At 66.4% G+C, this 9,395-nt stretch overlaps 1 protein-coding gene across 1 annotated transcript in view; it reads right to left on the reverse strand.

The window, feature by feature from the left end:
• Window positions 1-4,086: 4,086 nt before the first annotated feature.
• The window catches only part of FIBCD1 (fibrinogen C domain containing 1), an 8,772-nt gene continuing 3,463 nt past the window's right edge, over window positions 4,087-9,395 (reverse strand). Inside the window, exons 4-6 of the mRNA XM_026062193.1 lie at window positions 4,862-4,958; window positions 4,425-4,604; window positions 4,087-4,346 (exon numbers count right to left, since the gene is read on the reverse strand). Coding sequence (XP_025917978.1) covers window positions 4,087-4,346; window positions 4,425-4,604; window positions 4,862-4,958 — 537 coding nt within the window. The remainder of the gene's footprint in view (window positions 4,347-4,424; window positions 4,605-4,861; window positions 4,959-9,395) is intronic.

Below are 9,395 nucleotides of genomic sequence, written 5' to 3' on the forward strand. Positions count from 1 at the left end.
AGCCTGGCTCCCGGGTGGCTGCGCCGGGGCTCCCTGCGTCCCCGCGGATGCAGCCCGGGGAGCCGAAGTGCTGGGGGACAGCGGTAATTTTGCCTTGCTCTCTCTCCTCTGTCGCCAGGGCATCCAATCCTCTGGGGATTGGAGCCGAGTGCCAAGATGGACCATGAGGAAGGGATGCGTGTGAAGGCAGAGGAATAACCACCACCTCGGAGCTGGCAAAGGGTCTCGCTCCCATCCTGCTCCTGTTGCAAATGCCTCTGTGCCGCCTCGCCGAAGGTAGGTTGGAAAACGGGCTGCCAGCGCCGCGCCAGCTCCCCATCCCCAACCCCTCTGAGTGGCGCGGGGCATTCCCACCACCGGCTGGAGGGATGGAGATGTTGTGTTTTGCAGAGGAGCCCAGTTTTCCTCCTTTCCAGAGGAAGCTCAGGGTTGCAGCGTGATTTTTCCCCCCAGGTTACAGTGTGATTTTTCCCTCCCCGAGTTGCAGTGTGATTTTTCCCTCCCCGGGTTGCAGTGTGATTTTTCCCTCCCTGGGTTGCAGTGTAATTTTTCCCTCCCTGGGTTGCAGCATGATTTTTCCCTCCTGGGGTTGCAGTGTGATTTTTTTCCCCCCGGGTTGCAGTGTGATTTTTCCCTCCCTGGGTTGCAGCATGATTTTTCCCTCCTGGGGTTGCAGTGTGATTTTTCCCCCTGGGCTGCAGTGTGATTTTCCCTCCCTGGGTTGCAGTGTGATTTTCCCTCCCTGGGTTGCAGTGTGATTTTTCCCTCCCTGGGTTGCAGCATGATTTTTCCCTCCTGGGGTTGCAGTGTGATTTTTCCCCCTGGGCTGCAGTGTGATTTTCCCTCCCTGGGTTGCAGTGTGATTTTCCCTCCCTGGGTTGCAGTGTGATTTTTCCCTCCCTGGGTTGCAGTGGGATTTTTCCCCCCCGGGTTGCAGTGTGATTTTCCCTCCCGGGATTGCAGCATGATTTTTCCCCCCGGATTGCAGTGTGATTTCCCCGCCGGGTTGCCTGCAGCAGCTGCATGCAGCAGGTCAGGGCTCCCCGCTCCGCCGCCGCCCTGGAGCGAGGGGGACGCGGCCCCGGCGGGCGCAGACCCGGTGCTCAGTAACGATGAGTTCCCTTTATTAAGGAGTAGAGAAAGTCCACATGTACAGCGTCGGACACCAAGCACACACGATCTAGACTTCACCGTACTGCTAAACAACACAACCTGGCCGAGAGCGTTGGCAGCAGCGGGCGCCGCGGCGTCTGGCTCCTCGCGCCCCGGAGAGCCAGTCGTGGCCGAGCGGCTGCTGCCGGGTGACGGAGGCAGCGCCCGGCCGGTAAGGAAAACCCTGGGAAATGCGATGTGCCACCGCGACGCTGGGGCCGGCAGCTCGGCGTCGGGGTGTGAGGCGAGGGACTGGGGGCAGCTGGCAGCCGGTTTCGGCGGCTCCGCTCGCCCGGCGCTTCCCGCATACCCTGGGCCGTCGCTCCCTGCACCTCGCCGGGGCAGGCGGCACCGCGGGCGGGTTTTAGCCTAATCCAGGGCTGCAGGGTGGCACGTGCGCTCTCAGAGCTAATCCTCGAGAATCTGGCATCACGGATGGTATTAAATACCTCTCATTAGGGAGTCCTGGGTGACGTGGGCGGTTGCACGAGGATGCACAGACGGCGCGCGCAGCCCCCCGAGCCGACCCGTAAGCGCCTGCGGAGGGGACGAGCCTCCCCCCAAGCAGCCACTCCGGCCGGCCCCGAGCGCGCAGCTCCGAGCTCCCCGTCCCGGAGGCAATCCCTATAAAACCTAGTCACACCTAACCCACTGGAAGAAATTAAAAAAAAAGGAACRGTGGACGGGGACGCGGTTGTAGTGTCCCTGCGGCAGGAGGGCGGCTGCGCTCCCTCCCTGCTCGCGGCCCTTCCCAGCGGAGAGGCCGGTTTCAGCGAGATCCCGTCCGGACCCGAGGCAGTGAAGCCCCGCGACAGGCAGCCGCTGCCGAGCAGGGAAACACCCCCGGCAGAGGGAAAAGCTGCAGCCATCCCAACCGCGCGGAGTTTGTCCCCGCCGCCCTGGCCCAGCAGGGAGAAGGGGAATTGCCCGGTGGCAGGAGAGCTCTTCCCGAGGGCGCTTGCTCTTCCAGCGCACGCTCCTAGGTGGGGGAGGCTTAACAAAAGCCTCCGGCAGGGGTCTTCGGCGGCAGATCTCCTGCGCCTGGACCCACCTGCCCCTGGCCACGGCCCCACGGCGAGGGGACGTGCCCCCCGCTTGCCCCAAACGGGCAGCGCGTCCAAGGAGCGCCGGAGGCTGCTGCACACCCCGGCCTGGGAGTCCCGACACGGGGTGCAGGGGCAGCAGGAAGCGTCCTCCTTACGGGGCGCCGCGGGAGGGTAAGTCACGCTCGAGGCACGGCCGCGGAGCCGTCGGATGGGGAGCTGCGTTCCGTCCCCCCGCCGCCCCCCGGGACCCCAAGGGGCCGCGGTTCCCGGAGCCCCGCGGCAGTTCGGTCAGCACCAGGCGTCGCCCGATGGGCGGAGGGAGGCTGCAGCCCGGTTATCGGCGCCCTGCAGGCGCTGAGCCCGCGCGGGGTTTCTTTTGGCAAAGCCTTAATGGGATTTTGAAGAAACGAAAGGCTTTGAATATCTCCGGGTGCGGAGCCAGAGCGTGGCTCATCGCGGATGGGAATGAACGCAGGTGCCCCAGCCTCGGAGCGAGCGGAGGGGGCCGAGGGGTTCGGGGAAGGTCACGGCTGTCGGATGGCTGAAGTCAAGCTCGAGTCCGAGCAGGTCTGGTGGGTAGGAGGGAGCTGGGAAAGGCGAGCAGAGCCGTGCCTGGGAGCGGGCTTTCCCCACTGCGGCGGGTTCGCTTCCCCGTCTCCGCTGCGATGGCCTCGCGATCTGCCGGGCTTCGGAGCGCGCGGCCCTGCAGCACCGCGCGTGCTTGGTCTGGGCGCCGGGAGCAAGGACAGGGTCGCGGCCAGGAGACCGGGCCGTTTGCACTGGGGTCCCCCTCCTTTCGGCCGCGAGATGGGATGGGTGAGCCCCTCCTGCCCCGCTCGCAGATTCGGCACTGGCTGCCGGGCCTGAGGACGTCGGGGAGGAAGAAGTTTCTGGTTGTCTCTTTTCAGCCGCAGTAATCTCGCAGGGCAGGAGAGGGAATTGCTAGCGCGGTCGTGCTCGTTCACCGGCTTAAACCCCACCGAGCCCTGCCCGCTCCCAAATAGCACCGCAGGGGCGAGTAAGGATCCGCCGAGCGGCAGCCTTGTCCCGGTACCCGGGGCTGGCTGCCTCCCCGCGGGCTCCCGCGTGTCCCCAGGCTCCGCCGAGCGCCACCCGCTCCCTCGCCAGCTCGGCCGGGCGCTCGGGGGTCCCCGTGTCCGAAGCAGAGAGCGCGGGAGCCGGGCCGAGCGGTGCTCACGGAGCAGGGAGCGAGCGCCGGGTAGCGTCCTCGCAGGGCTGGCGGGCGAGGATGAAGAGCCCAGCTTCCTCGGGGCCGCGGGCTGGCTCCCTCCTGGGCTTCCTCCGTGCCCAGCAGCGCGTCCGCACAGCTTGGTCCCTCCAGCTCCCCGAGTCCYGCTGCCCCCTCAGCCGCCGTCTAGGGCTGCCGCGGGGCTGGTGGCCGCGGGTCCCGCGAGGCTGCGGGCGCCGTGCAAAGAGGAGACGGGCCGGTGGCGAGCAAACGCCCTGTGGTCCCCGAAAGGGGCTGGGCGTGAGAGCCGCCCTCGCCGGGGGCAGGCGCTCCCCGAGGGACCCCGCGGCTCCGGAGGGGAGACGGGCATCGTCCCAGAGGAAGATGTCAGCCTGGAGGTGTCCGGGAGGGGCCGGGGTGCGGGCTGGCACCGCCGCTGGAGGGTGCGGGATGGGGCCGGGGGGGCCACTCACCTCGGCCGGCGCCGAGGACAGGGGGCAGCGGGACAGGCAGGGGGGCGGGGGGTGGGGGGGGGGGGGGGTGGGCGGGGAGGGGGGGGGGGGGGGTAGGGGGAGCCTTGGGGGCCGGGCGGGCGGGGGGTGGGGGGGGGGGGGGGTGGGCGGGGAGGGGGGGGGGGGGGGTAGGGGGAGCCTTGGGGGCCGGGCGGGCGGGGGGTGGGGGGGGGCTCGTGCCGTCCAGCTAGTTCTCCTCCCTGACGGGCCGGATCTTCATCTCGGTGAACTTGAGGGAGTACTGCCAGCCGGTCCAGGAGGACCACTCGATGCCGTCGGCGTAGGAGCTGTGGTGGCCCTTGAGGTACTGCCCGTTGAGGTTGGACGTGTGGCAGTTGCGGTACCACCAGGCGCCGTGGTAGAAGGCCGCGCAGTTGTTCTCCGAGTGGTCGTTGTCCAGGTCTTTGGTGGTGAACTTCATCCCGTTGTGCTTGAGGAAGGAGTCTCCTGCCGCGGGGGAGCGGAGGAGCCGTGAGCGGCCCGTCCTTCCCCTGCCCGCCCGGAGGAGACAGCCCCGCCGCCTACCTGCCGTTCCCGAGTAGTCCGCGACGGACACGGGGTACCCGTCCTCCTCGGGGTCAACGGAGAAGAGGCCCACGCCGAAGCTGCCGTAGCGGGCGAAGGCCGTGCCGTTGTCGAAGTCCTCCAGGTCGACGCGGAGCTCGTAGCTCGCCTGCACGGTGAGCAGGTGGATCCGCTGCAGCCCTGCGGGGCGGCGCGGGATCAGCGCCGGGACGGGGCGGGGGGAAGGCAGCCCCGACGGAGCACACTGGGGCGCGCCAGAGGCCGGGGACTGTCCCCTGGTGCATCCCAGGGGGTCGGGAAGGAGCGTAACGGGAGGCGCCGGAGCGGTTCCCACCCTCCGCTATCGCCGTGGGAACCGCAGGGCCCCTTTTCCCGCGCTCCCCGCCGGAGGGGCCGGCGCACCCCAGCGCCTTGCGGGCACTGTGCCGCCGACGCACCTAACCAGTGCTCGCCCGTCAGCTTCCCGAAGCCGTCCCGGTAGGCCTCCCAGCCGCGGAAGAAGTTCACCGAGCCGTCCTCCCGCCGCTGAAACACCTGCGGAGACACGAGGGGCGTCAGCCCGGCGCGGCGGCCGCCGGCCCTGCTCGCCCCGCGCCGCTCTCCGCGGCTCTGCCTCGCCGCCGCTTCGTTAGGCGCGGGCGTGAATTAAACCCTTTCAAGTCGTTAATTACAGCGGAACGACCTGGCGCACACATCCTGGGGGAGATGCCTCGTCATTAGCTCCTGGCTCCTGGGGACGGGCGAGTCGGTTCAGATAAAAGAATTAACTTGATCCTCCTGCCTAGAAATGGGAACAAAGCTCGCGCTCCCCCGCTTCCCCCCCGGCACAGGCAAAACGCTTTGATTGACTTAAGCAAAGCGTGCTCGGTCTCCTCTCGCAGCGCAGGGACGCCGGCAAGGCCGCGGCGGAGCAGCCGGCCCAGCAGCATGGCAGCGTCCTGGCCCGCAGCTGCTGGTGCCCCGCTCTCCCTTGGCAGCCGCCTTGCTGTTGGGCATCGTTCCCGCAACCTGCCTCGTTTCGTCATTCCCAAGAAATCAGCCGCGGAGCCCGGCTGCCCTCAGGGCACCGGCCGCGCGGAGCTTCTGCAAATCGATTCCCCGCCCGCAGCTATCCCGCGGGCGAGTTGGACACGCGGCTTTTAGTCTCTTCCTCTCCCTCCATCCCTCGTGTCCCCAGAGAATCCAGCGAGCTGGCGTCTCCCTTTGCAGACGCCGTCCCTGCACCGCTGCGGGGTCCGTTCTGTGTGAAAGGCCCTTTCTTCTTGCCTTGCTCCCGAGAGCTGCGTGGGAAGGGGCGATGCCCATCTCTCGGCCAGAGCGGGCCTCGGCGTGGCCTTTCTCGTAGGAGCTTTTCCTCTCCTCCGCTCATCAGTATTTTGTGCCCTGTGTTTTGTCCTCTTTTATCATTAGTTTCAAGTTTGATTTATTGACAACGCTCCAGAAAATGCTGCTCCGTGTCCGACCATTTGAACTTAATTAAGCCTCCAGCCCGGGATTAATTGCATTAAACTTGGCCAATTCAGGCTGCCTGGAAGCAAATCAAAGCTGGCCTGATTGCCACGAAGCGCCACGTTCCCACAGCCCGGGCTGAGGCCGGGGGCAGCCGGGGAGCGCAGCGGTTTGGGACAGGCAGCCGCACGGGGGGCACCGGGGGGCGAGAGCACCCTCTCTTTGCGCTGGGCTCTCGCAGCAAAAGCTGAGGTTTTTCAGCGAGTCGTTTTGGCTCTCGGAGGAGCCGGACGGGAACTGCRGTGCCTTTGCCCACCTCGCTGCGGCCGCTGCCTGCCGGGGCCGGGCTAATGCATGCTCCGCTTCCCCGGCTCCCTGCTTCCCCGGGCTCAGGCAAAGCCTCTTGAGCCCCTTCCCGGCCTGCGTTACGGCTAAGGGCCAGGAGGAAAGCCGCCACGGCTCGCTCCCGCGCCCCGCGGAGAGGCCCTTCTGCAGGGAAGCGGCAGTGCTGGGGCCTGCCACCTCCCCGGGCTGCTTCTGCCCTTCTGCCGGCCCAGGGCACCCAGCGTGTCCCGAGCTGGCCCTGGGTTGCATTCGGCACGTCCCAAGCCGCTGCGAGGAGGGCAGCCTGGCACGGGGCGGCGGGAGGCTGCCGGAGGAGTCCCGCTGCAGGGAGCTTCCCGGGATGGCTCGTCCTCCATGCGGCTCCCAGGAACCTGGGACCAGGCCGGAGCGATCCTGGGCACGCGGGGGCTGCGGGAGTGGGGCTGCGCCGCCGCTGATCCGCGCTGTACTTACCTTCTAGAATTAGAGCCTTAATTTTTATCCCTGCGTTGAGCACTTGAGCAGCTGCACTTAAGCCCGTTTAAAGGGGCTTTCTTTGGGCTTGGCAAACAAGGGGGGGACAGCACTTGGCTGGAAAGGGGCCCGAAGCGGATTTTCCCTGGGGAATGTCAGCTCCAATCGGCTCTGGCCGCGCAGGGAAGGGAGCAGAAGCAATACCGATGCGCTCCTCTAATCGGCTTTGACCCGGGCTTGTAAATAGGCCAATTGCCCGCGCGGCACTCGGAAAGGCGCACGGGGCACGTCTTCATTAGCTGAGCCTCGGCTCGGCTCGGCACGGCACGGCGATTACGGGGGTGCCTGGCAGCTCAGCGCCAGCATGGGGCTTGGCTACCAGGCACCGAGAGGCGATGGAGGAGCCCTCCGTGCCCCCGGCTGCCGCCAGCCTGAGCAAGAGGCCAGATCCAAAAGGTTTGCAAGAGCAGAGCACGCGCCAGGGCTCCTGTATCTTTTGGGGTCTCCCGGACCCTTCCCTCTGCAGGCCGTCGGCTTCGCTCGGCCCTGCCGGGGCAGGACGTGCACCAGGCTTCCCTGGCACGCTGGCTCACTGCTGCGGGCACCGCTTTTGCCCCAGGCGCTGCGGTGCTCCCCCAACCAAACCGATGCTGCGCCGGAAAAGCGGTGCAGGGGCTCGCGATGCCGGGGTCCGGCTCGCGGCTCGCAGGGAGGCACGTTGCTCTGCTCCTCCGCCCCGTGCGAGGAAGATGCCCCGTGCACCCGGCTCGGTGACGCGCCTTGCGATCCTCCGCTGAAAGCGCTGCCGAGGGACGGGGCGCGAAGGCGGGGGCGAGCGTGGGGCGATGCTCCCCTGCTCTCCCGCCGTGGTTGCCGAGGGCTTGGGTGCTGGCGAGGGGAGGCCGCCCCGGGGCGACGCCGCTGGCGCTGGCTTTTCTGGCATCGCACCGTGCCGATCTCCTGGTTCGCCTTGCAGCAGCGCCGGTGCGGACCCGGCAGCCCCTGCTCCGCAGCAGGAACCGGTGGCACCGGCGGAGCAGAGCTGGCAGCGCTGCCCAGCCCAGGGACCAGGCTTTGTCCGTCCGAGGGTGGAAGCGTCTCGTCCCTGTTCGCGGCCACGTGTGAATCATCCCTTCCTGAAACAGCGCCCGTTTCCCAGGATTCGTGTCTCATCCGCTGCCTTCAGCTCATCGCAGTCCATTTGTAAATGTCTCACTTCTCGCTCAAATATCTCAGCCTGCGCAAGGATCTCTGCAGCGGCTAATGAATGGGCTGGGCAAAAGCAGCTCCGTAAGCTTCCCAGTGTGGCAGGTGTCTTGGAAAGCTGAAAGCTGTCACTTAAAATTACCACGGGCCTCGTCCTGCTGACAGAGCCTTTTCTTCCACATCCTTTGGCTTTGCTACCGCTTAGCAATACGTGCTGTTAAGACCCAGCATGGAAAATCAGCCTGAGCCAGCCAGAGCAGTCGCGGTATCGTTGCTTATAGGGCAGAGAACAACCCTTCGAGTGATTTTGTCTGCTTTTCTGTGCAGATCCAGTTAGGGACCCAAACATGGCCCTCGGGGTACAGCTGTGTCCTGGCACGGGGACTGGAGCCGCTACGGCACCAGGCTCTTGCTGCCGGGGCCCGATGGCTGCTTACAGCTCTCCAAAGCACGCGGAGGTGGAGAAGGCCCACGGCTCGGCTGGGCCGGGGAGAGGGGAGGCAGCCCTGCATGGGCTGGTCCATCGCGGTGCTGCAAAGCAGCTGATCCTGGCTGTTTTGCCCCAAACTCCATAGGAGTGAAAGCTCAGCGGCACCGGGAGGAGCGCAGAGCATTTGCGAGGACTTCCAAAGGAGACAGCATGTGACTTTCTCAGGCCTCCTGAGATGTTTTGCCTCTCCCACCTTTAATCACCCCGTTATTACTTTAATAAAGTGACGGGAGGTGTCAAAGGCAAGGAGTCACTGCCACGGACTGTGGCGCTGAGGTCAGCCCAGGAAATTACAGTCCTGGCACTGCTGGGATATTCAGGTCAGCCCGGCAGCATTGCTGCAGCGAAGCCCTACGCGGAGCGCAGGATGCGCACGCTGCCGCTCCCGTCGGCGCGAGTGGGGCAGAGACCCAAACACGACCCACGCCGCAGCCTGCTGCAAACGTGCCCCAGGTGGGGCTGGGCAGAACCGAAGCGGCGATAAAACAGACCTGCCCGGACCAGGCGGCCGGGGATGCCTCAACTCCCCATTTCTTCCCTCCCGCCCCGAGGACGTTTCCCAGTCTTCCTCGGCAAAAGAGACGGGAAGCAGCCCTGAAGAGCTGCAATCGCTCACGCGCCCCAGGGGAAGGGCAGAGCCTGGGAAAAGCATCCCAGGTCTCCTTGGCCCCAGGCGCTGGCCAGGCTGTGCTGCTCGTTGGCAAGGCTGGATGCAACCCGGGGTGAGATGCACCGGCGCGCCGAGGGCTGCTCGCAGGAAGAGGACGGGGTAACGATGCGGGGACCTTCCGCCAGCAAGGGGACGCGGTGCTGCTGCAGGGGGACGGAGGCGACACTGCGCAGCCCCCGGTGAGTGACTCCAGCCAGGCTCCTGCTCCGGCCGGCGCTGAGCCCTGCCGCACATCGCTGCTGCTCTCCCTCCCTGCCCGGCTCCCGGCAGCTGCTAAGCCTCCCATGCAAAGTAAGGCTTAGCTCAGCAGCTCCCGAGCTCCCCAGTCAAAATTGATTCAGCTGCTGCCATCGCTCCC

Source organism: Apteryx rowi, unplaced genomic scaffold (assembly GCF_003343035.1).
Source record: "Apteryx rowi isolate R43461 unplaced genomic scaffold, aptRow1 scaffold_19, whole genome shotgun sequence".
Taxonomy (NCBI): Eukaryota; Metazoa; Chordata; class Aves; order Apterygiformes; family Apterygidae; genus Apteryx; species Apteryx rowi.